Raw genomic sequence first — 26509 nt, forward strand, 5'->3', positions numbered from 1 at the left:
TTAATGTGCTTTGGCCTTATAGGTGATTTTCCATACCTCGAATAGACATATTGTCGAATGGAATCGATAGAATATTGCCAAGGGCATTGAAACATGTGTAATGATGGTCCATGCCCAGGCACCATAAAATTCCAAGTGAGTTTGTCGGAATACTGCACGACCCTTAATGAGTGTGTTTACAAACCAAATGGCCATATTTGCCACCAGGAGGAAGGTGATAATTTCCCTGCCAGGTTTACGGCGAATTTGTTTGGAGCCTTTGCAGCGACGATGACTGGCATGAAGAATGAACATTGTCTGCAGGGCCGTCTGTAAGATATTAAAGACTTCGGCAATAATGCCTTCAACACGATCCGGCACCGTGTCCCATTCAGAGAAATAGCTACCCAAAATGCTGAACATGCCATAGAGATAGGCACCTAGGAAAAACAAAGATTTGGTTGAAGGGTTTGATTAAAAAATGAAGTGATAAACTCCTCACCTGTTTGAGCCACGACCAACAATAGATTATCCAATTCCATGGAATGATGTTCATCGCTGGTATCCTTAATATATTTCAGGTCCCGCATTAATATCATACCTAGAAGAGGTGTATTAGATATAAAATTTTGTTTTAATTTGTTGTGGCAAATTTTTCATACCCGTTATAATGGCCGCTGCACACAGAAAATATATAGCTGTTTCCCACAAGGTTACCTCCTGAGTGGCAATCAATTCATAACCCGGTTGCATATACAACACAAAATACATAATCATCGAAATAATGGTCATGACAATGATCAATATGCCAAAAAATAGACCTCGATGGGATTGTGAACAATCCACCGAAAAGTGGTGGGCGGGTTTTTGATGTACCGGCTTAACGGAATTTTTCCGGGATTTATCAATATCTGGTATGGATTTTACGGTTTTCCACATTTCATATAAGATAACCGCGCAGATCAGGGAATATTCAATGGTACAGGGGAACAGGAAGGGGCTTAATTTCTGGGGAACAAAATTCCAAATTAGTTAAGAATGAATGATTAAAGAAAGAATAATTTTCTCACTTGCACTAAAGCTCCCATAATAGTGGTTCGTGAACAGCCATGGGCCGCTGCTGCCGCGGCCTCTGTCGTTGTGGCTGCTGTCGCTGTTACATTCTGCAAAACATGCCCAACAACCGCTGCAATCGTACTATTCTTGGCATTCTCTCCAATATGTTTTGTGTGATGCAGCGTGGCATTTACCGCTGTCCAATCCACCCCACCATGTGCCCCACTCAAAGTATCATGATCGGACCCCTCCTCATGATGTCCGATATGGAATATTTCATGTTTCGTTTCTTCCACCAATACATACAACCATTCACATAAATTTGTCGCGACCATATGCATCAAACCGAAACGTGAGAACACTTTGTGACGGGCCATATCCAAATAGGTGGTGTTCAAGAAAATAAACTGCACCTGGGCTATACACAAGACCATACGGCAAAGGGGTGTTATGGCAATAAAAACATCTCGACATCCTGGTTGGCCATTTAATTCGAAAAATTGCCCAAATTCCAAACCGGAATATACCATTGTTCCGATCGCGAATGCTATAGCACCCACTCTCAAATAGAAGCTACCAAAATGTGTGACCTTATGCTTCAAGTGGACATTATTTCGCTCATCTGAAAGGCAGGACGATTTTGAAATACAACTTTTTATTTTCCATTTTTTTTCATACTTACGATAATTTTTCAGGGCATTTATAAGGGTACGATTCCGAAATGCTGAGACATATAAAAATGTTACAAACACTATGCTAAGCACATAGAGATAAACATAGAATCCCTGATACACATAGGTGGGTATTTGTTCGGTAATAACCTCTGTTATTGGCAGACAGACACCTAGCAGAACCAATACCTTGCAATAGGTGGCTGAAAGTGCCGCACTTATGGCATCACTGAAAGACAGAAAAATAAAACAGATTTAAATGTTGGATAAATATTCTTTAAAAATCCACTACTAAAAGTCGTGAGGTCTTTAAAAAATATTTTTTAAAAAATATTTTTTAAAAAACCAAAGCGTGGGTTTTTTAAAAATATTCTTTAAAAATACACGACTAAAAGTCGTGAGGTCTTTAAAAAATATTCTTTAAAAAACCAAAGCGTGGGTTTTTAAAAATATTCTTTAAAAATCCACGCCTTAAAGCCTATGGGGTATTTCCAAAATGTTCCTTCCTTTTGTTAAAATTTTTCAGATTTACTTACTTTCCCTGTCGTCGATTTTTCTCCTTCTGCTGTTTGGCTTGAAAACTTTTCGCTCCTCCACTGTCACCCTGTATGGTTATTGTACTTCCGGTAACGGTTCCATTAATGGTACTGAAATGAAAAAATTAAAACAAAATTTCCTAAAAATCCCATTTAAAAATCCATCTTCCAAACTTACCCAGCATGTGCAGATTTTTTCCTTGCAAATATTCCACCACCTCCATGCTCCTTTTTACCGCCCAGAATTTCTTGCAACAACACAGAAGGTCGCCGTGATACTTGCAACGAATATGAAGCCTCTTCTCTGTGCAAATCGTGGTTGATCGGCAACAGTGCCTGTCGCGCATTGTTCGTCTCCATTAATTCTAAATTAGTCTGAGATTTGGCCAACGGTGAAATGGGATGTGACATGACGGGTATATTATGATGACCACATGAATCACAGGGACTGCGTGCGTTATAACGTACCAAAGGACCAGCGCCACCTGTCGGAGATGATGGTGTAGATGGCGGTGACGAGGATGTTGTTGACGGTGTGAACTTTGAGAATGATGCGGATTTCTTGGGCGGTTTGATAGTGATGAACTCACTACTGTCGCTCTGAGATATTTGACTACTGCGGGAGATAACAATAAGAAAAATAAAGATTTTTATATGTTAGGTTTTGTATAATATATGATTTTTTAATTATATAATTTTAGGTTATGTTTAAAAAAAATTATTTATATTTTTTATTTTCATGTGTTTTTTTCTACTTAATATCCTTGATTTATTTTTTAACACTTTTAATTGTTTTTAAATTCACTTGTAATAATTATTATTTAATTATTTATTTATGTGCTTTCTTTTTACAATTGTTCATACCGTTAACTTTAAAGTTTAGCCAAAAACTAATTTGAGTTTTTCGCAATTTTCTGTGAATTTCAGAATCGAATTACATTTTGTGTCGCCTTTCATTATTTCTTGTGATTTATTTTTTTGTTGTATTAAATTGTTGTTGTTGTTATTTGTATTTTGGGATTTGATTGATTGCCGAACATTTTGTGACGTGATGTGATTGATATGTAATTGTTTCTTTTTTTATAAAATAGTACCCGTCTGCATTTTTCCATTTTTACGAAGGGATTATAATATAATTAGGTGTGTGCACTGGGAAAAATAATGTGGGGAAAGAATCTACAAAGTATTAAAAAAATTTAACGCTTTCTATAGGCCTTGAAAAAATAATCTTCAAATAATCCACGCCTTCTATAGGCCTTGAAAAAATAATCTTCAAATAATCCACGCCTTCTATAGGCCTTGAAAAAATAATCTTCAAATAATCCACGCCTTCTATAGGCCTTGAATAATATACTTTAAATAATCCACGCCTTCTATAGGCCTTGAAAAATATTCTTTAAATAATCCACGCCTTCTATAGGCCTTGAAAAAATAATCTTTAAATAATCCACGCCTTCTATAGGCCTTGAAAAAATAATCTTTAAATAATCCACGCCTTCTATAGGCCTTGAAAAAATAATCTTTAAATAATCCACGCCTTCTATAGGCCTTGAAAAAATAATCTTTAAATAATCCACGCCTTCTATAGGCCTTGAAAAAATAATCTTTAAATAATCCACGCCTTCTATAGGCCTTGAAAAAATAATCTTTAAATAATCCACGCCTTCTATAGGCCTTGAAAAAATAATCTTTAAATAATCCACGCCTTCTATAGGCCTTGAAAAAATAATCTTTAAATAATCCACGCCTTCTATAGGCCTTGAAAAAATAATCTTTAAATAATCCACGCCTTCTATAGGCCTTGAAAAAATAATCTTTAAATAATCCACGCCTTCTATAGGCCTTGAAAAAATAATCTTTAAATAATCCACGCCTTCTATAGGCCTTGAAAAAATAATCTTTAAATAATCCACGCCTTCTATAGGCCTTGAAAAAATAATCTTTAAATAATCCACGCCTTCTATAGGCCTTGAAAAAATAATCTTTAAATAATCCACGCCTTCTATAGGCCTTGAAAAAATAATCTTTAAATAATCCACGCCTTCTATAGGCCTTGAAAAAATAGTCTTTAAATAATCCACGCCTTCTATAGGCCTTGAAAAAATAATCTTTAAAAAATCCACGCCTTGAAAATATAATCTTTAAATAATCCACGCCTTCTATAGGCCTTGAAAAAATAATCTTTAAATAATCCACGCCTTCTATAGGCCTTGAAAAAATAATCTTTAAATAATCCACGCCTTCTATAGGCCTTGAAAAAATAATCTTTAAATAATCCACGCCTTCTATAGGCCTTGAAAAAATAATCTTTAAATAATCCACGCCTTCTATAGGCCTTGAAAAAATAATCTTTAAATAATCCACGCCTTCTATAGGCCTTGAAAAAATAATCTTTAAATAATCCACGCCTTCTATAGGCCTTGAAAAAATAATCTTTAAATAATCCACGCCTTCTATAGGCCTTGAAAAAATAATCTTTAAATAATCCACGCCTTCTATAGGCCTTGAAAAAATAATCTTTAAATAATCCACGCCTTCTATAGGTCTTGAAAAAAATAATCTTTAAATAATCCATGCCTTCTATAGGCCTTGAAAAAATAATCTTTAAATAATCCACGCCTTCTATAGGCCTTGAAAAAATAATCTTTAAATAATCCACGCCTTCTATAGGCCTTGAAAAAATAATCTTTAAATAATCCACGCCTTCTATAGGCCTTGAAAAAATAATCTTTAAATAATCCACGCCTTCTATAGGCCTTGAAAAAATAATCTTTAAATAATCCACGCCTTCTATAGGCCTTGAAAAAATAATCTTTAAATAATCCACGCCTTCTATAGGCCTTGAAAAAATAATCTTTAAATAATCCACGCCTTCTATAGGCCTTGAAAAAATAATCTTTAAATAATCCACGCCTTCTATAGGCCTTGAAAAAATAATCTTTAAATAATCCACGCCTTCTATAGGCCTTGAAAAAATAATCTTTAAATAATCCACGCCTTCTATAGGCCTTGAAAAAATAATTTTAAATAATCCACGCCTTCTACAGGCCTTGAAAAAAAAATCTTAAATAATCCACGCCTTCTATAGGCCTTGAAAAAATTATCTTAAATAATCCACGCTTTCTATAGGCCTTGAAAAACGATTCTTTAAATAATCCACGCCTTCTATAGGCCCGGAAAAATATTATTTAAATAATCCACGCCTTCTATAGGCCTTGAAAACATATTCTTTAAATAATCCACTCCATCTATAGGACTTGAAAACATATTCTTTAAATAATCCACGCCTTCTATTGGAAAAATATTCCACGCCTACTATAGGCCTTCAAGAATTATTCTTTTATAATCCACGCCTTCTATAGGCCATGAAAAAATATTCCAGGCCTTCGAGAATTATTCTTAAAAAAATCCGCGCCTTCTTTGCATTTTTTTCAGTGTATTGAAAATTATGATATCTATATGGACATTTTTCAGGTTCAATTACATTTAATTTTTAATTTTGTAGAAAGAAAGGAAGAACACGAGTTATCGGGTAATTCGAAGTGAATGATGTGTCACGTTTTTTTTGTCCAAAAATATTTTGATAAAACAAAATAATATTTATATACATTATTTTGTTATCTAATAGGCTAATAAAATTCATGCTGCACAATTGCTGTTATTCTTTTGAAAAATAAACTCCTATACAAGTGTTCAAAATAAGTTACGGTATTCAAACTTCACTAATTTTGGGAAATTTAATTTAGAACCGAATTCTCTAATATTAAAATTGTAATAGTTTTTAAATATTTAATTTAGAACACCCTAATGTCTCTCACCACATACCTTAGTACATATATTTAAATGCATATCGAATTTACGTGATGACATGCGTTAAATACACCGTGACAGTCTTTAGAAGGATTTCATAGTTTAAAAATATAATGAGATGATTAGATAAATATTATTACACGAAACTTACAAGTGATATCATCATTAAGAAAACGATATACAAAATTATCAATGTATGAGTAAAGGTGTTTATTAACTTGGCTGGTGTGTCTGTGTGTCGGTTGTGTTTTTGTGTCTACAAATTGTCTGAGAGAATTAACATATAATTAAGGGAATTATAGCTCTTTAACACCTTCGGCATGGTAGTTACATTGCCAATGTCAATGGCGATATGGAACTTTCCGATATTATAAAATTAATTTGAAAAACAGAATTACAAGAACTAATAGCTGGAGAGGTAATTCCAAGGAAATTATATTTAACAATATGGTGCAAGATTTTTTATACCCTACACAACTATGTTGTCAGGGTATTATAGCTTAGTGCAGCCCCAAATGTTTGTAACGCCGCGAAATATTGGTCCTAGATCCACCTTTAAGTATACCAATCGTCATATCTCGACTAGCTGAGTCGATCTAGATATGTGTGTCCGTTCGTCCGTCCGTCTGTCCATTATAATTTGTAAACACGATACAGGCCACAGTTATGGACCATCAACACGAAATTTTGCATGTAAAATGGGTTCTGGCCAATGAAGACCCCTATTTTTTTGAAAATATCGGTTAATATTTAGGGGATGAAATGAACCAAACACTTTATTTTTGTCGGTTTTTCAGGTCGTTCCAGAGGCCGTAATTATGGTCAAACACCGCGAATTTTTGCATGGAGAAGGGGATCGGTCCAAAGAATAAGTATGCCTGTTTTGATAAAGATCGATCAATATTTAGCGGGTCAAATGGACCTTGAATTTTGTGTGAAAAATTACAAAATTTGTATTCTACGTCGTATATATTTGCCCCTGAAGGTCCTAGACCAGAGAATTTGATATTATGCTCAAGAGGAGTGCTTGACCTTTAAATTAATACGAATTATATGGTCGTATGTATTCCGATGTGGGTGCTACACATAAGTATTTACGGGTGCTCACGTACTGAGATATAGATTCCAGAACGCCAAGAACAACGCCTATAATTTTAGGTGATGATCACATAATAATATTGCGATGAAATGAACCGAAAACTTATTTTTTTTCGGCTATCTATAGGCCACAATTGAAAGCCGAACATCACATCACAACCCACGGTGAAGGGAATATGGACAAGTAATTAGAAGGACTGAATATTAGTAATATTCGGAAAATATGTCAGTGAAAGGAAAAAGTGGTGTTGACCTCTAATAGGGCAAGAAGTTGCAAATATCACGAAATATTGTCCAGACTCGGATAAACACCAGCAGAAAGTTAGAGTTCCATGGTAGGTGTGTAGGGTATCGTATGGTCGGCCCCGTCCGATTATACTGCTCCGCTCACTGGTTTGTAAATAGAAATTTAGTAGGAATATTTTCGAAAGCCATTTTAGACATACATATTTATTGAAGGCTAAGAGAGTTATAAACATGGTTTTCAATTTTTAGGAAGGCCCATAGACGTGAATTTATTAAAATATATTTTTCAAGGCCTTCTATAGGCGTGGAATTAAAAAGAATATTTGTTCAAGGCCCATTATAGCTGTGAATTTTTAAAAGAATATTTTTTCAAGGCCCATTTTAGCTATGGATTTTTAAAAGGAATCGAGATAGACACATGGTTCCTTTTGAGAATATGCATAGAATCACTTTTTAAGTCGATTTATGCATGTCTGTCCGTTTGTCTGTCCATGTTGAATTCTAAACAAAGTACAGGTCGCATTTTTAATTCGAATTGGATGAAATATGGCACATCTTATTTATTTGGCCCAAGGACGATTGCGTAATGAATTGAGCCTAGAATGACGAATGTTAAGTTTCGTGAAAATCGTTTCAAATTTAGACATAGCTCCCATGTATATTTTCCCCCGATTATGGGTAAATAGAGCACCAAAACTCCTATATTGCTTTCGATTTGCACGAAATTTGGCACAGCGCTCTGAATTAAGTCTAGAATGATGTGTGCTAAGTTTCGTGATTTACATACATTTTTCCCGACTCTAAATCTGGTCGAATGAAGTGAAACTTAGCATAGGTTGCAAAAATTCATGTGTATGGTTTGATGTTAATCGGTTCACGTATAGATAAAGGTCACATATTTAAATTCGTTCAATTTCCCTCGAAGGAATATTGATATGAAATTGTTAGGATACGTATGTATGTAGAATATCCCCAAAGTGGTGAAGGGTATGGAGGGTCGGCCTATTATAGGCGTGGATTTTTTAAGAACATTTTTGAAAGGATTTTTATAGGTTTTGATTTTTAAAATAACATTTTTCAAGGCTTTTAAAAGGAATATTTTTCAAGGCCTATTATAGACGCGGCTTTTAAAAGGAATATTTTTAAAGGCCTATTATAGGCGTGGGTTTTAAAAAGAATATTTTTTCAAGGCCTATTGCAGCTGTTTCTTCCAAGAAATTCAACGAGAATCCAAAAACGAAATTAACCAACTCAGTCGGCCTTAATAAAATGTCAGCGAGTGATAAAATTCGGTATCTCATTATCAATCAAAACTAGATATATCACAATGTCAAAATTCGTTATTTTTTTTTTTTCTTCAGTTCAATGTTTACTCGATTTGTTTGTTTGTTCCTTTGTAATCAATCACTGATTATGTATTCATTTAACACTTGTCCGCACACGCCACAATATTTGTACGCTTGTGATTTGTTTTCCTTTTCTTTGTGTACAAAAATTTGATATGAAATGGTCGTCGGTTTCGAAAGAGGACGCTAAGTAGAAAACAATAAGATATTTAAATATAGTTAGTGTGAAATGATATGTTCCAGACACGGTGGGGTACAAAGACTGTATTTATACAAGTACTAATAAAAATATGAAAACAATTACAAATAAATATTTAACTGAAATTAAGTTAAAGTTATCGGTTGAAAACTGCGCCTATGACCACAAAAATACCTTAAACTGGGTGCGACCTTTTTATGGAGACTATGTTAAAACATGTACCTATATTGAAAATACTCCGTAAGATGCTTGTCATCCTCCCTGCAATGATATTTACCACCTTATTAGAACCCGAAATAGCAAATTGCATACACTTCGGCAGAAAAAAATCAGCTAAGAAAATAAAAAAACAAAATGTCTAAAAAATGTTATAACTAGCGAAGATGGTGCGGGATCCTAATATCGGAGCTATGTCAAAGCAAAGACCTTTATCGGAAATTTTTGGCAAGGATGATTTTCACTGCCGAAGAATCCGAAAGGCTTAATTACAACTACTTGAGCTGGAATTTCCAAAATTTGGGTGGTACCATCTTATGGGAAATATGTCAGTACATTAACCTATATTGAATATTTTCTGCCAATATTTTTACTAATCTTGAAGAACTTGTTTGCAACACTTTCGGTTGGAAAATTTGGTTGAACTATTCAAGGCGTTGCAAACAAATTGAAAAATTAAATACACCCGCCACCTTATGGTCGATGCTATGAAAATTCGGATTAGTAAAATATCCATGTGTGTTTGTGTTTTACAATCAAATTACATTCTCGAGTAGATTTGACCAACTAACTGATTTCCAGTTGTCATTTTTGGTTGTGGACGACAGAATTTGTGTAATTGGTTCTACTAAATGTGGTAGTGGCAGGTTACTTGCCGCCAGCTATTGAACGGTCCGAACTCTATTTTATTTATTTAGTTTATTGTTGTTGTTATTTCAAATCACGTTTCATCAATAAAATAATACGATTTACTACAGATTAACACTGACACTATAGTTGTTATCGTCGGTGTCGTTGTTGTTCGCGCTTTTCTATTTACCTTATGCCAGAGACATTGTAAATTGTTTTTTTTTTCATAGGCGACGACTTCCAACAACTGTAGCACCTGTTTTTTTCGTTATCATTTTGTTCGTTATGGAAAGAACAAGATAACAAAAATACATTTTTTTTGTTATCAGAGCGTAAGTTTTTCAATTGTATGCCTCAAAAAAATTGTATGATTTATTTGTCGGCATATTATTGCCATATCACGGCGAAGCAAGTCCACACACATAACCGATTTGCAGAATTTAAACATGACCTTGGTTAAAAAAACTAATTATATTTGGAGCGAGCTACATAACTTTGGTATGATAAAATAGTTTCAAATATTTTTTTGGTAGAGGTACAAAGTGTGTGAGTGTATCTTTATCTGTATGATTTGATTCAAATAGTTTTCGCCCATTAATACACGATTATATTTATTTATGACATCGTATTTAAAATACTAGATTCCTTTTAGTTTATTTGACTAACTGAATAATTAAAATACCAAATAAATATTTTTATACCCTACACAAGAAGACAAAAACTTATTTGTAAAATTACGAAATATTGGTCCCAGAACCAACTTCTAGTATACGAATCATATATCGACTAGCTAAATCGAGTTAGCTGTGCGTGTCCATCCGCTGCTGCTTCTAGGATTCTTGGTATTGTAAATAAGGTGTATCGTTCTATGGTATTTAGAAGGTAATTGGCGCATTTTCCAGCCGAACTAGCAATATTTAGGTATTTTAGCATTAATACCTTTATATAATTTTATATATGTACGTCTTCAATTATATACATCTATTGAGAAAATGTTCAATTAATGTTTTGACGTACCCATCATATAAAATCTCAATTTTTCCATAAATTTTTGTTGAATATCACGATGGAGATCAGATTATTTCAGATAGAGCTGTGAAATTTTAATCCTAGGATTCTTGGTATTGCAATGGGGGTATATCGGTCTATGCTGTTGTGAAGGTTTTAGTAACATTTTCCAATCGAAATGGTTACATTTAAGTATTTTACGATTCATGGAGGCTTACATACAATTATTTAGAAAAGTGTCCAACAAATGTTTATGTTGTGTTATAACTTCCTATAAAGGTCAACCTCCATTTTAAGATATTTTTAAAGTTTTAGTCCAAGTACATCCACGACGACTGTACTTGATTATTTGTATATAAAAATATCAGACCCATTTGCAGAGCCCATCACTTACAAAAAATATTCTTTAATAATTCACGCCTTCGTAGGGTAGAACGTTTTTTTTGTTGTTAAAACAATATATGTGAGGTGCGTATAAGCATTGTCACTATTCATACATACCAGTGGCCGTGGAAAAAAATATTTTTTTTTTAAATTCACACCCTTTTAGGAATCAGAGAATTTTTACGCCTTGTTGTAGTTTAGAATAATTTCTAAACTTCACAATATTAATAATTTTTAGTACAAGGATGTGCCAAACAATGAGAACCTAAAATAAAAAAATACTGCCAATTTGATTGAAAAACGTGTCCAAAATCCCAAAAATACCGAATATTGGGAGGTACCGTTATATGGATGTTACCCTGAAACTTGGATAGCCCCCAATGAGAACACTAAATATTAAATTACAGTCAAGTAGATTGAAAATCGTTCCCAAAAACCACGAATATTACGGAGTACAGTTATATGGGGGCTACACAAATCGAACGATATATTCAGAGCTCTACTTTAAATATTGCGATCCCTATCGTGATTTTAATAGACGGTCAGACAAAAGGACGGTCACATATACGGACACGCATAAATCGACATACACTAGTGGTCAAAACTAAAGCAACTAAAATTGCAAGTTTAATGAACGCCGCATAACTTTTTCAATAATAACGATATCGTGTTGTTTTTTTTTTTCAGTTTTAAATCGGGTACTTTATTCACTTAAAAATAGGATTATTGCAAAATTCATTATGAAATAAATAATTATTTATGAATAAGGGAATTGTCTCAATTTTTGCTTGGAAACATCAGTTGAATATACCCAAAGTGGTGAAGGGTATTAGGGCCCGTCCGATTTCATTACTTTCCTTACTGGTTTTGTTTACATGACTATGTTTGAAATATTTTTCTCAATTTAAGCTAAAAGTCTTTCCACTATTTGGTGGATTTGATCAGAATGCAATTTTCTTTCTGATATTGATAGGGGACCGTCTATTTTCGGTAGGTTTCGCATTTTATGACCAAAATGGCTAATTTGGCCTTTTTGGGTATTTGAAGCCGCCATATAAAGGTCCCACCCAATTTTCGAGATTTTGTAAGTCGAAGCGTGACCTTCCGTATTATTATAGGATGAACGACATTTTTGGAGAATCCAAGTTTTGCAGGAATTCCAGTGGCATACGAAGTTATTGCGAATTAAATTAACATTTATCAAGTTTCGGCATTTGTCATCACTTTAGAAACAGTTCTTGACGATGCAGTTATTTATACCCTCAGACTTATGGCTAATAAGGGTTTATATATTTTGCCACACAGAACATATTAGTAGAACATATTAGTTTAGTTTTCTCCATGTAGCAATTCTCCATGACATAGCTCCATATAAATGGTCCCATGGATTTTTGAAAATTCGTACTGACCCACCTTAACTCAGTTTTTACATGTCATTATTATGTCAGAAATATATAGGGTGAGATAAAAAACTGCAACAAAGTCAAACGCCATAATTTTTATATTATTCTAATGTTATTGAATGGAAGCAAAAAATATCGGAAATAGCATCAAATTTTAGAATACGTTTAGATTTCTTCGAATTGGTCACCTTTGGTACGAATTATTGCCTTCAAACGGCCAATGAAACCGTCACTCTCTGTCCGAATGTTGTTCTGCGGTATTTTGACCCATTTCCGGCGAAGCGCTTGCTTGAGGTGATCAACACTTTGGTATTTTTTAGTGCCAACCTTGCTTTTCAAAATACTCCAGACACAATAGTCCAACGGATTGGTATCCGGAGATTTTGGTGGCCATTGTGCGCTGGAAATGAACGAGGAACCTTATTTTGTAACCATTCTTGGGTGGCGCATCTGCGGCCAAAATGTTTGCGTGACCAAGGCTTTAATACACCCTCTAGCATATTTTCGCGATAATATTCGTCATTTATTCTGATGCCACGGTCGATTAATACGAGCGGTGAATGACCATTCGCTGTTATTGCGGCCCACACCACCAGCATGGCCGGCGCTTGAGTTCTGGTGGCCAACCGATCGAACGTGCACTTTTTAAGTTGACCTCTTTGGCAAGTAAATACGATCATTTTGTTTGTTTACAAACTGCTGGACAACGAAAGTTTTCTCACCGGAGACAATCAAATTCGGCAGTTCACCACATTCGGCAAAGCGAAGCAACTCTTTAGCTCTTTTGAGTCTATTTTCGTTGTGTTGCGGTGTAAGTTCTTCCACTTTTTGGAAACTTAGAAATAACAGCAGTCTGAAGTTGGTTGCAATTTTTCATCTCACTTTGTATATAAAATCCCTAGCTGAGCTCGTTATTAATATATATATATATATATTTTAAATCAGGTTAACTAGGACGGTTTCTACTCATATGCCTTATCTGCCGATTTATTGCTGATTTTTTTACTCAATATTTCAATCAACATTAAGTTTTAGTTTCCAAATAATCGTGATGAATTTACATTAAAATTTAAAAAATTGGCAAAATTTTTTCAGTTCAAGTTTATACACTGTCGTATTCAACTTCGGATGTTAACAACAGAATTTACTTTTCGATTTTATCTTTTTGTCATATTTAATAACTTATATTTTAATAAATTTTTTTCCGGACAATAAATAAATATGATTAAATTCATATTACATATATATAGGTAACACATTTATTTATTTGCCTTAATATTAAATCTCATTCATTTTGATGGATTTATATCAGTCTAATAAATAAATAAAATATATTTTTATTTTTTTCCTCTTAATATTTGTGCTAACGAATTCATTATCACGCTCATAAATAGCTTTAATATGAATCACTTTAAATCACACACTTTGTTATAAGTATTTCTAATCTTTTTTTCTTGAGCTCGATGATATTTTAATTGATTTATTGTTTTATAGGAGGCACTCCAGTAAATTAACAGCACAATTATTGACAATTTTTATGATGTCTGTTTTTAACAAGCCTCATAAATTTCACAAATATTATTTTTTATTTATTTTTGACACTTAAAAAGTAGAAAATAAATTATTATTTTTTTGAATTCCAAAACACACTTTGTTGCCTTGCTGCCGCCGACATCGCCCCGCATATCATAGCTGTATTGAACTTTTTGTTTTAATTTCCACAAAGTGAACGGTTCATCGATTAAATCGACCGACGACATTTTATTTAAATTCATCAAAGACATCTTTCGTCGATGATCTTCGTTCGCGAACTGAGAATTAAATGCCAGATCTGAAGATTCACACATTTTTAATGAGTAAACGGACGAACGAACAGCGGCGAACTTCTTGGCAAAGTTAATAATGTGTTGTTGTTTTTTTCTATTTTTTGTGGAGTATTTTTGAAAACAAAAAAAGCGTTGAAAAGAAAATAGTTTGCTCCCGTCATAAATAACGTCGCATTTTTTTTGTTTTTCCGCTGAGTATACGAAGTTCTCAGTTTGTTATAAATTTTAGCACTTTCCTTCCATTGTTGGCTATTTGCAATTCTGGGTTTTTGTTGTTGTTGCTTCTGTTCGACTTTTGTTTATTTTCCTTGGGCTTGGGAAATATGTCTGGTTTTCATTTTGTGTCACTGTTCGGATCGTCACTTTTCTATTTCAGGTGATAGTTGTGTTTTTATTGTTGTGACTGTTTTTGCAGTACTTGTCACTTATTATTAGATTTGTTAAATTTATTAGCAAGTGTAACAGAACGTGTGGACGTTGGTCGGCATACGTGAGTGTATGTATGTTTGTTTTTTAAAGTGGCTAAATGACGATATTTAGGTGATAACAGTAGCAACGGAAATAGGGTGCAAACTTTTTAAAAATAGAAGGTGATCAGATCAGTGTGGTCTGAAATTGTTTCTAGAAAAAAATGGTAATTTTTTCTATGAAAACCATTCTTCTATAAAAAAATCATCAGTCCTGATAGGACCGATTTTTTTTTTTGTTTAGAAAAGAAACCATCAGTCCTGTGCGTCCTGAAAACCCATCAGTTCTGAGGGAACCTACATTTTTTCTATAAAAAAAACCTCAACCCACCGATGCCTGACTTGTTCTATCAAAACTGTGTGGGGTTGATTTTTTTGCTATAAAAAGCCATCAGTCCTATGGGGCTGAATTTTCATAAAATCGGAGAAAAATATATATGGGAGTTACATCTAAAACTCAACCGATTTTCACGAAACTTAACACACATCATTCCAGATCCAATTCAGTACGCCATGACAAATTTCGTTCAAGTCGAAAGCAATGTATGGGCTTTGGGGCTCAATTAACATAAAATCGGACAAAAATATATATATGAGACCTATATCTAACTCTGAACCGATTTCCACGCAACTTAATTCAGTATGTTTTACCAAATTTCGTGCACATCGGAAGATATATGGGAATATTTGGTGCAAAAATTTACATGAAATCGGAGAAATATATATATATAGGAGCTATATCTAAATTTTAACCGATTTTCACGAACTTTAACAAACGTCTTTCTAGACCTCATTCAGTACGCTATGCCAAATTTCGTGTAAATCGAAAGATACAGGGACTTTTGTGCACAATTTACCTTAAATCGGACGAAAATATTTATGGGAGCTATATCTAAATCTGAACCGATTTTCACGAAACGTTACACACATCATTATGGACTTAATTCAGTACGCTGTGCCAAATTTTGTGCAAATCGAAGGATATATAGGTACTTAGGTGCACTATTTACCTTAAATCGGATGAAAATAAAGAGTGATTTGTTAAGAGCTTGATAACTTAAAAAAAACGCATAAAATTTGCAAAATCTCATCGGTTCTTTATTTGAAACGTTAGATTGGTCCATGACATTTACTTTTTGAAGATAATTTCATTTAAATGTTGACCGCGGCTGCGTCTTAGGTGGTCCATTCGGAAAGTCCAATTTTAGGCAACTTTTTCGAGCATTTCGGCCGGAATAGCCCGAATTTCTTCGGAAATGTTGTCTTCCAAAGCTGGAATAGTTGCTGGCTTATTTCTGTAGACTTTAGACTTGACGTAGCCCCACAAAAAATAGTCTAAAGGCGTAAAATCGCATGATCTTGGTGGCCAACTTACCGGTCCATTTCTTGAGATGAATTGTTCTCCGAAGTTTTCCCTCAAAATGGCCATAGAATCGCGAGCTGTGTGGCATGTAGCGCCATCTTGTTGAAACCACATGTCAACCAAGTTCAGTTCTTCCATTTTTGGCATCGAACGATAGCGATCGCCATTCACCGTAACGTTGCGTCCAACAGCATCTTTGAAAAAATACGGTCCAATGATTCCACCAGCGTACAAACCACACCAAACAGTGCATTTTTCGGGATGCATGGGCAGTTCTTGAACGGCTTCTGGTTGCTCTTCACTCCAAATGCGGCAATTTTGCTTATTTACGTAGCCATTCAACCAGAAATGAGCCTCATCGCTGAACAAAATTTGTCGATAAAAAAGAGGATTTTCTGCCAACTTTTCTAGGGCCCATTCACTGAAAATTCGACGTTGTGGCAGATCGTTCGGCTTCAGTTCTTGCACGAGCTGTATTTTATACGGTTTTACACCAAGATCTTTGCGTAAAATCTTCCATGTGGTCGAATAAAGTAAACTGAGTGCGAAACTTGGTCACAATCGCATTAATTGTTTGCTCACTTGGTCGATTATGTAGACCATAAATCGGATGTAAAGCGCGAAACACATTTCGAACCGAACACTGATTTTGGTAATAAAATTCAATGATTTGCAAGCGTTGCTCGTTAGTAAGTCTATTCATGATGAAATGTCAAAGCATACTGAGCATCTTTCTCTTTGACACCATGCCTGAAATCCCACGTGATCTGTCAAATACTAATGCATGAAAATCCTAACCTCAAAATATCACCCTTTATATATGGGAGCTATATCTAAATCTGAACCGATTTTCACCAAATTTTAGACACATCATTCGAGACATAATTTAGTACGCTATGCCAAATTTTGTGCAAATCGAAGGATATAAAGGGACTATTTACCTAAAATCGGACGAAAATATATGTGGGAGCTATATCTACATCTGAACCGATTTTCACGAAACTTTGCACACATCATTCTAGACTCAATTCAATACGCTATGCCAAATTTCGTGCCAAATGCAAATGTAGGGGATTTGTTGTTCCATTAACATAAAACGGACGGAAATATATATGGGAGCTATATCTAAATCTGAATTGATTTTCACCGAACTTAACACACATACACCATGCTAGACTTAATTCAGTACGCTATTCAAAAATTCGCGCAAATCGAAAGAATTATAGGGGCTTTGGAACACTATTTACATAAAATCGGATGAAAATATATATCGGAGCTATATCTAAATCTTAACAAAACTTCGCATACGTCATTTCGTACCTAATGCAGTTCGCTGTGCAAAATATTGTCTCAATCGGACAAATATTGGGTGTTTGGTGCACCATTTACATAAAATCGGGAGCTACATATATAAATCTGAACCGATTTTTTCCAATTTCAATAGGGTTTGTCCTTGGCCCAAATTAGTGGCATGTGCCAAATTTCATTCAGATCGGATCATAAACGCGACCTGTTCTTTATTCACAAAAATACATGGACGGAATCGACTCAGAAAGTTATGCTATGCATATTCTCAAAAGGAACCATGGGTCTATTTCGATTCTTTTTGCCTGTTACAAACATATGCACAAATACATAATACCCTGTACCACAGTGTGATGAAGGGTATAACAAATAGTAGTTCTGAGGGGCCTAATTTTTTTCCATACTAAAAAATAGTCATGGGTGCTCCGACATTTGTCTATGTATATCACAGGGTCGAATCTGTCCGACAATAATATTTTGCTTAGTGCTTTTCTTTTATTTTAGTGTTTTTTGTTAGCAAACGGTAGGCCCAGAATATTCTACATATAACGTTAAATACCATTGTAAGAAATGTACAAGTTTTCCAAACCAATTGTCTAGGCTTTGACACCTATAAACTGTAAATTTATTACAACAATTTCTCTTCTCCCCTCCTCATCTTAATTAAACTATTGACTTCAATAATTTACTATCCGAGGAACTCGCTACTTTGTAACATTTCAATTTATAATTTAAATACCCTTAAAGATGAATTTATTATCATTATTCGAATACAAATATTTATTCGATACCGAAAGGTGATAATTAATTTCCAGCTAAAAATAAGCATCCGAGACAGAGAATATAAATAGCCAACGACTTGCACGTGATAATTCGTAATTCGCAAATAGAAATGTGTTTCCATAAATGGTGTTAATAACACAGACGGAATCAATTTACAAATATTTAATCATCATTGATCCGCATGCATAATTGGAGTAATTTGCATTTACGTTATATCGTACATTCAAATGTTTCAGAAAAAAAGGCTAGACTTTGTTTTCATTTTTCAAATTGTCTAACAGCTCTTTATTTGCACATGTTTTAATAGATGAATGATATTTTTTGTGAGGATATTTTAGATAAAAAAAATTAAATGACATTACAGTAAAATCCATCTAAAGCTCATTCAATAGCGAAATGAATGGTAGAAAAGAAAATCAGTCAGTTTGCCCTGAAATATTTGATCAGAATTAAATTCTATGTCAATTTAACCATGTCCGGTTGTCTCATTCGCAATTTGAACACAAACTGCTTCCTAAAGGCTGATTGGTATTGAAAATTGGGACATATAACTCTTATATATACTTATTAACATTCGGTATTTTGGATCCCAAATCTTTCTATCAAGAGTTATAAATATGGGTCATATTTTGGCTGGTTCAATTTTCCAATCTGGATGTCTTATTTTGTTTTTTTTTTTTTTTGCAGCAATTTATCATGGCATAGCTCCCACATTGAAGGGAATAAAAATTTCGGCTCGTTCGATGTTTTTACTTTTTTATCTATAAATTCAAAAAGTTTGTCGAATATGCGGTTTATCAGCTCTAATAAGTCGTTTGCTAGAAGTTATTTTTATTTGACGTGTCTACGGCTATTCGTTTATGTCAAATATCAAAGTTTTTGCACAAACTTTATCAATTGGTATGATGATTTTAACAACCTCCGTAATAAAAATTGAGAATTGATTTAAATTGTTGCACTTTATCGGTTAAGCACTTGAGGTGTGGTTTTCGCACCTCTGCACTATAGGCCAGGAATCCGATTTTTTGGCAAAGTGTCAATTTTAGGTTGAGTCTCTAAAACTTTATATATTTCAAATCTGAAGACTTTGAGCTTTATACCAGCAAAATTTTATAACATTGTGGTCTCGATTTACAAATCACATGACGTCAAAGTCAAAATTTCATATTTTTGTGAATCTATACTAAAAAACCAGTAAGGAAACTAGTAAAGTCGGACTGGGCCGACTATACGATACCCTCCACCACTTTGGGTTTATTCTACAAAGTCACCTAACAGACTTTTCGAAAGAACATTTACATGAAATTGAACTTTGGTGCACCATTTATCTTAAATCGGACAAAAATATATATGGGAGCTACATCTAAATCTGAACCGATTTGAAAAGATATTTAAGGACTTTGGCGCACCATTTACCTTAAATCGGCGCTAAAGCTAGAATCTTTAAATTTTGGGTGAGGATCACTCTTGGTCCAAAATTGACAGATAAGGCTGGGTTTTTATACCCTTCACCACACTGTGGTACAGGGTATTATGTCTTTGTGCATATGTTTGTAACAGGCAAAAGGAAACGAGATAGACACATGGTTCCTTTTGAGAATATGCATAGAATCACTTTCTGAGTCGATTTCTGTGAACTTAATTCAAATATCACAAAAACAGTGTGAAAATGGTATATACCGATCCCCTTTTCGATATTTTTTGTCGCATTTTCCAGTTGAAGGAAGTAATTTGGTATTCTGGGTTGTTCTTCTACATAAAAAATAGTCAATATAAATCCATAATTTCATTTAGACCCCATATATTGGGAATTTAGAAGATTTTTGAATTCCGAGTTATTGGTGGATTACACAAAAATTGCAGTATGTAATTTTTCAAATTGTCTAACAGCTCTTTATTTGCACATGTTTTAATAGATGAATGATATTTTTTGTGAGGATATTTTAGATAAAAAAAATTAAATGACATTACAGTAAAATCCATCTAAAGCTCATTCAATAGCGAAATGAATGGTAGAAAAGAAAATCAGTCAGTTTGCCCTGAAATATTTGATCAGAATTAAATTCTATGTCAATTTAACCATGTCCGGTTGTCTCATTCGCAATTTGAACACAAACTGCTTCCTAAAGGCTGATTGGTATTGAAAATTGGGACATATAACTCTTATATATACTTATTAACATTCGGTATTTTGGATCCCAAATCTTTCTATCAAGAGTTATAAATATGGGTCATATTTTGGCTGGTTCAATTTTCCAATCTGGATGTCTTATTTTGTTTTTTTTTTTTTTTGGCAGCAATTTATCATGGCATAGCTCCCACATTGAAGGGAATAAAAATTTCGGCTCGTTCGATGTTTTTACTTTTTTATCTATAAATTCAAAAAGTTTGTCGAATATGCGGTTTATCAGCTCTAATAAGTCGTTTGCTAGAAGTTATTTTTATTTGACGTGTCTACGGCTATTCGTTTATGTCAAATATCAAAGTTTTTGCACAAACTTTATCAATTGGTATGATGATTTTAACAACCTCCGTAATAAAAATTGAGAATTGATTTAAATTGTTGCACTTTATCGGTTAAGCACTTGAGGTGTGGTTTTCGCACCTCTGCACTATAGGCCAGGAATCCGATTTTTTGGCAAAGTGTCAATTTTAGGTTGAGTCTCTAAAACTTTATATATTTCAAATCTGAAGACTTTGAGCTTTATACCAGCAAAATTTTATAACATTGTGGTCTCGATTTACAAATCACATGACGTCAAAGTCAAAATTTCATATTTTTGTGAATCTATACTAAAAAACCAGTAAGGAAACTAGTAAAGTCGGACTGGGCCGACTATACGATACCCTCCACCACTTTGGGTTTATTCTACAAAGTCACCTAACAGACTTTTCGAAAGAACATTTACATGAAATTGAACTTTGGTGCACCATTTATCTTAAATCGGACAAAAATATATATGGGAGCTACATCTAAATCTGAACCGATTTGAAAAGATATTTAAGGACTTTGGCGCACCATTTACCTTAAATCGGCGCTAAAGCTAGAATCTTTAAATTTTGGGTGAGGATCACTCTTGGTCCAAAATTGACAGATAAGGCTGGGTTTTTATACCCTTCACCACACTGTGGTACAGGGTATTATGTCTTTGTGCATATGTTTGTAACAGGCAAAAGGAAACGAGATAGACACATGGTTCCTTTTGAGAATATGCATAGAATCACTTTCTGAGTCGATTTCTGTGAACTTAATTCAAATATCACAAAAACAGTGTGAAAATGGTATATACCGATCCCCTTTTCGATATTTTTTGTCGCATTTTCCAGTTGAAGGAAGTAATTTGGTATTCTGGGTTGTTCTTCTACATAAAAAATAGTCAATATAAATCCATAATTTCATTTAGACCCCATATATTGGGAATTTAGAAGATTTTTGAATTCCGAGTTATTGGTGGATTACACAAAAATTGCAGTATGTAACTGATATAGACCCAAGTTATAACAAAGGTCGCATACAAAAGCCTATTTTTTTACCTATTTTGAGAATTTTAGTCGTATTTTCCGAACGAACTCGACATTCCGGGTTCATTGAGAGTGAGACCATATATGTACAAAGTGTTCGATATGGACCTATGCTTTGACATAACCCTTGTATAGATGACCCGCCCGTGTCTGTAATCTACCATTCCACGTTTTCGGGTGGGCGAACAAAAGGTTTTAAGAAAATTTTCGGTATAATTTTATGTTTTGACTGGATCCATATATGAGGGCTATATATGTCCAGGCTCACTTTCATTATTTTTCAAGTCGAAAAACTTTACAGAACATTTTCAATATTTGTCGATTTAAAGGCCCCGCCCCACAATAATAGAATATTTATAATATACATGTTTTGGTAAAGTCCCTTTTATGAGTTCCGTCCCATTTGGCATATTGCAGGTTTAGTGGTACTTTCCAATCGAAGTAAATGTTATTTGTGCATTTCGAGTTGATCCACGTTTAGGAATAGTCTCCGCCAGACAGACAAAAATCATTTTGGAGGAGGTTCACGCTTCCCTTGCGTATTTCTTTGTTTCCTATTTAAAAATCCCAGCCGTTTTGATATTCTGAAGAGCATGTAGATCATTTTAAAGGTCCCGCGTCATTACCGGTATTTTAAAGTATTTAGATACATTTTTCCACTGAAATGTCTGTAATTTTCATGGAATTGGTAGGGGAACATCTGTACAGATTTTGTTTGGATATGGTAATGTTTTGGATATAGGTAAAGGCGCCGGTATTTTAAAAGATTTGTAGCCATTTAACCAATGAAGTGCCTTTAATCGGACTTCTTGGTGAGTAGCCGCTGTTAGCCACAAAAAATTATGTAATTTGGCATTACTTGGAGGGTGGAAATCTTCCTCGAAGAAAATATAGGTTCATGTTTTGAAATTCCTTCCATATAAAGTTCCCGCCCTAATTTAGGTATTGTGATGGTCTTTGATGCATTTTCCGGAGGAAATATCTGTAATAATCAAGTAAACATATTAGGTGAAATTGTTCGATTTAGCTCCAGGTTATAATTGGAAAAAATTAGCAAAGGTCCTGCCCCCCCTACGTTATTTTAAAGATTTTAGCCGAATTTCTGCATCGAAGTGTAATTTTGACAAACTATTTACACTGATGGCCGCGAAGAAGATACCCCGGAACAATAAGAGCATAAAGCCGCAGGTGCCGATGGATTCAAGACCGGTGGTTAGATGCTGGTTAGGAGCATGCACCAGCTGGTTAGTACAATTTGTCTAGAGGAATACATGCCCAATGATTGGAACCTCAGCATCCTGTGTCCCATGCACAAAAAAGGAGACAAGAAGATATGTGTCAACTATAGAGTAATACTTCTCCTTCCCATCGCATATAAAGTGATATCCAGCATGCTGTGTGAACGAATGAAGCCATTATTGGACCATACCAATGCGCTTTCAGACCTTGCAAATCTACTATTGATCAGATTTTCTCTTTGCGCCAAATTCTAGAAAAGACCCACGAAAAACACATAGACACATACCACCTATAATGCAGCATTCGACAACCCTATCCGTTCACAGGTGTTTAAAGCCATGTCTGCGTTCAGGATAACTTTGAGTGGCACAATGTCAGCAGTGAAAGTTGGAAAGGACCTCTAGGAGCCCTTCAACACCGAACGAGGATTTAGACAAGGTGACGGTTTGTCGTGTGATTATTTTCAACATCTTGCTGGAAAAGGTCATACGAGACGCAAAGCTGAACAGTATTTACACTGTGTACACCAAACAACACATGTTACTCTTCAACGCGGTAACAACCACCTTTGAACAGATTGAGAAGGAGTCTGCCAAAGTGGATCTGCCAGTAAATGGCGCGAAGACCAAGCTGATGGTATCAACGCGGAAGATGTCCAGTAGACTCGAACCAACTGTGGAACTTGGAAACTACATAGGTACCGTCATAAATAAAACTAATGACATCAGTTTTGAAATTCGGAGAAGGGTAGTGTTCCGCCAGACCAAACTCACACTCTACACGCCGCTGATACTACCCGTGCTGTTATATGGATCGGAAGCATGGGTAATTATGCAAGCTTCTGGGTAATATCGGCGTTGAAAGAACCACGAGCTTTACAATCTATACGCGGACATCGACATAGTCAGTCCAATAGATATAACTAATTTAGAATGCAGATCACATGGTGGAGTTGTTGGTTGGTACTCAGCTTCATTGTAGATAATTTGTAATATAGGTCCTCGTATTGGAATATTTCCTATACTGACGCATTTTCGATATTTTGAAATTTTAGCCACATAAAACTAAGCTGCATAAATCTCTGATGCTACCACTTATTGTTCAGCTTTTGAAGTGTTGGGATTTTCCATTTTTACACAATTCTAATGTTTTAATTTTCCATATTTAATTTCATTAATTAATATAACAATTGTTATTAATTTTTAAACATATATTATTTCTATGTTTAAAAAGTGTTTCAACTATCAATTACTATAATTAGTAACACTTCTATATTTAATTTACATCTTGAAAAACAACAACAACAAATAATAATCAATTCGTTTGCATTTTATTTTTAATTTTTTTGAATTGCGGGGAGATATCTTTTTATTTAATTTCCACTTAAACAGAACAAATTGGTGCTAATAATTCACATGTCCACATGTATGTATCGTATGTACGCATGTTTGTATGTAGGTGAAGACGTTTGTTCGGGTTGGTCGGTTTTTTGCTGTTTTTATTTTACTTTACCTGAAGGTTACGTTAGGCATTTTTTCATATTTCACTGTTGATGCACGTTGAGAATTGAACATTAATTTTTTCAAAAGTGAACAGTTTTTGAAATGTTGTGGTTTGCTGTGTTACTATTGATACACTTTACAGATTGACGTTGTAATTGACGCGACTAGTTGCTGTCCGGTGTGACTATTTTCGTTTGTTATTTTATATTAATTAGCTATTTTTATTTATTTAAAAACTATAACAATTTATATTTATATGTAACAAAATAATATCACACAAACTAACGCACACACACGCACGTTCGTATGCACTAATAACTTAACGTATTTCGAAATCCTCCCGCCAATGGGGGCTTTTGCTAATGTTACACGCTGTCGCACAGTTCTCTTCTAGTACTGATTCAATATTTTCAAAGATGTCGATTTTGAAGCCTAGTAAAGTAACACCGTTTAATTCCAGTCTCGCATTGCCTTCTTTGTTGTTAACATTTCACTTTACGTTCTATACGTTTCACGGTATACTGTTCGGCTGTTTCGCTTTGGGGATCGCCACTAAGTACGTACATACATACATTCGTATGTACGTACATGTACTATCGATAGCAATGATCTTATCGTTTGTTTGTTTTAAATGTTTAAATACAGATATTAAACAAATATCAACAACAACACCAAAAAATACCTGTATACTAACAAGATAGGCATACGTTGTTTAGGATATACCCTACATTTAAATAGAAGGTAAAAATAAATATTTTTCAAAAGCTAATTTTATATAAAAATAATCTTAATGACAACTTCAGCACCAAATTAAATGATCATAACAGCGAAATGTACATAACAAAAATAAGTACAACCTGTAAGGAAAGGACACAAGTCGGACAGGGTCGGCTATATGACACCTACAGCGGCGTCGAAATTGTGTTTCGAAAAGAGGAAAGAAATAAAAAACGAACGTTTTAGTTTCAGATACAAACATGTATTAATAAAAGTAAATAATAATATAACAAGTGAAACAAGTGAAAAAGCGTTAAGTTCGGCCGGGCAGAACTTTGGATACCCTCCACCATAGATACTTGAAATGAAAATATAGGGAACATAACAATAAGTTGACCTATACTGACATTTTTATAAACCGACTAGAGGGCCCGGCAAACGTTGTCTTGCCTAACAATATTTTTGATGTATAATTTTCGGCATTTTAGGTTGGTTTTATACCCTCCATCATAAGGTGAAGTGTATATATTTTTTTAACATCTTGGTAATTATCATAGCACACATAGGGTAACATTACAAAACTGAATTTGATGTTTATGAGTGAGTTTTGTTGTTCCCTCCACGATTTAAGATATACATTTTATATTTGCACATACATTTGTACTACTCATAAGATGGCCTAGCGTTGTCCTGCCCCTGTATTCTGTAACTTTTTAACAACATTCGATATTGTCTATTTTACAACAATTTCATTTGTTAGTTTTATTGTTTTTACAATAACAAAAGAAATTTAAACAATATCGAATGTTGTTAAAAGCTACAGAATAGGCCTACTGGTGAAACACGACACCTCCCCTGTTGGCTAATTCTGGCCAATTGCTATCTTCAAACGGTACAGTTGTTGGCAGTAGAGATCAGAATTTAGCGTTTGGCCATATGAAAGCAACTCATAATAAATAATCCCATTCCAGTCCCACCAAATGCATAGCAGAACCTTCCTGGTCGTTAGTCCTGGTTTGGTCACCGTTTGAGGTGCTTCACCGCTCTTTGACCACGATCGTTTTTGCATTGGGTTATCGTATGTGATCCATTTCTCATTTCCAGTTACCATCCGTTTTTAAAAATAAGAGTATCTCATTCGTTTGGTCAAGACTTCGCAGATGGAAATTCGATCCATTTCATTTTTTCTGTTAATTGGTGAGG

General features: G+C 34.3%; 1 protein-coding gene across 1 annotated transcript; it reads right to left on the reverse strand.

Annotated features, from left to right (window-relative positions):
* Nucleotides 1–24667, reverse strand: LOC133322169 (proton channel OtopLc). Its single transcript, XM_061531213.1, has 8 exons — nucleotides 24600–24667; nucleotides 2421–2858; nucleotides 2243–2353; nucleotides 1718–1935; nucleotides 1050–1657; nucleotides 642–987; nucleotides 482–580; nucleotides 1–419 (listed from the first exon to the last, which is right to left on the reverse strand). The coding sequence occupies exons 1-8, from the start codon at nucleotides 24659–24661 to the stop codon at nucleotides 1–3; spliced, it is 2301 nt and encodes a 766-aa protein (XP_061387197.1). The 5' UTR covers nucleotides 24662–24667.
* Nucleotides 24668–26509: the final 1842 nt, after the last annotated feature.

The sequence above is a fragment of the Musca vetustissima genome, unplaced genomic scaffold (genome assembly GCF_032173495.1).
Source record: "Musca vetustissima isolate MV318-11 ecotype Yass unplaced genomic scaffold, APGP_CSIRO_Mvet_v1 utg31293, whole genome shotgun sequence".
NCBI classification, from domain to species: domain Eukaryota; kingdom Metazoa; phylum Arthropoda; class Insecta; order Diptera; family Muscidae; genus Musca; species Musca vetustissima.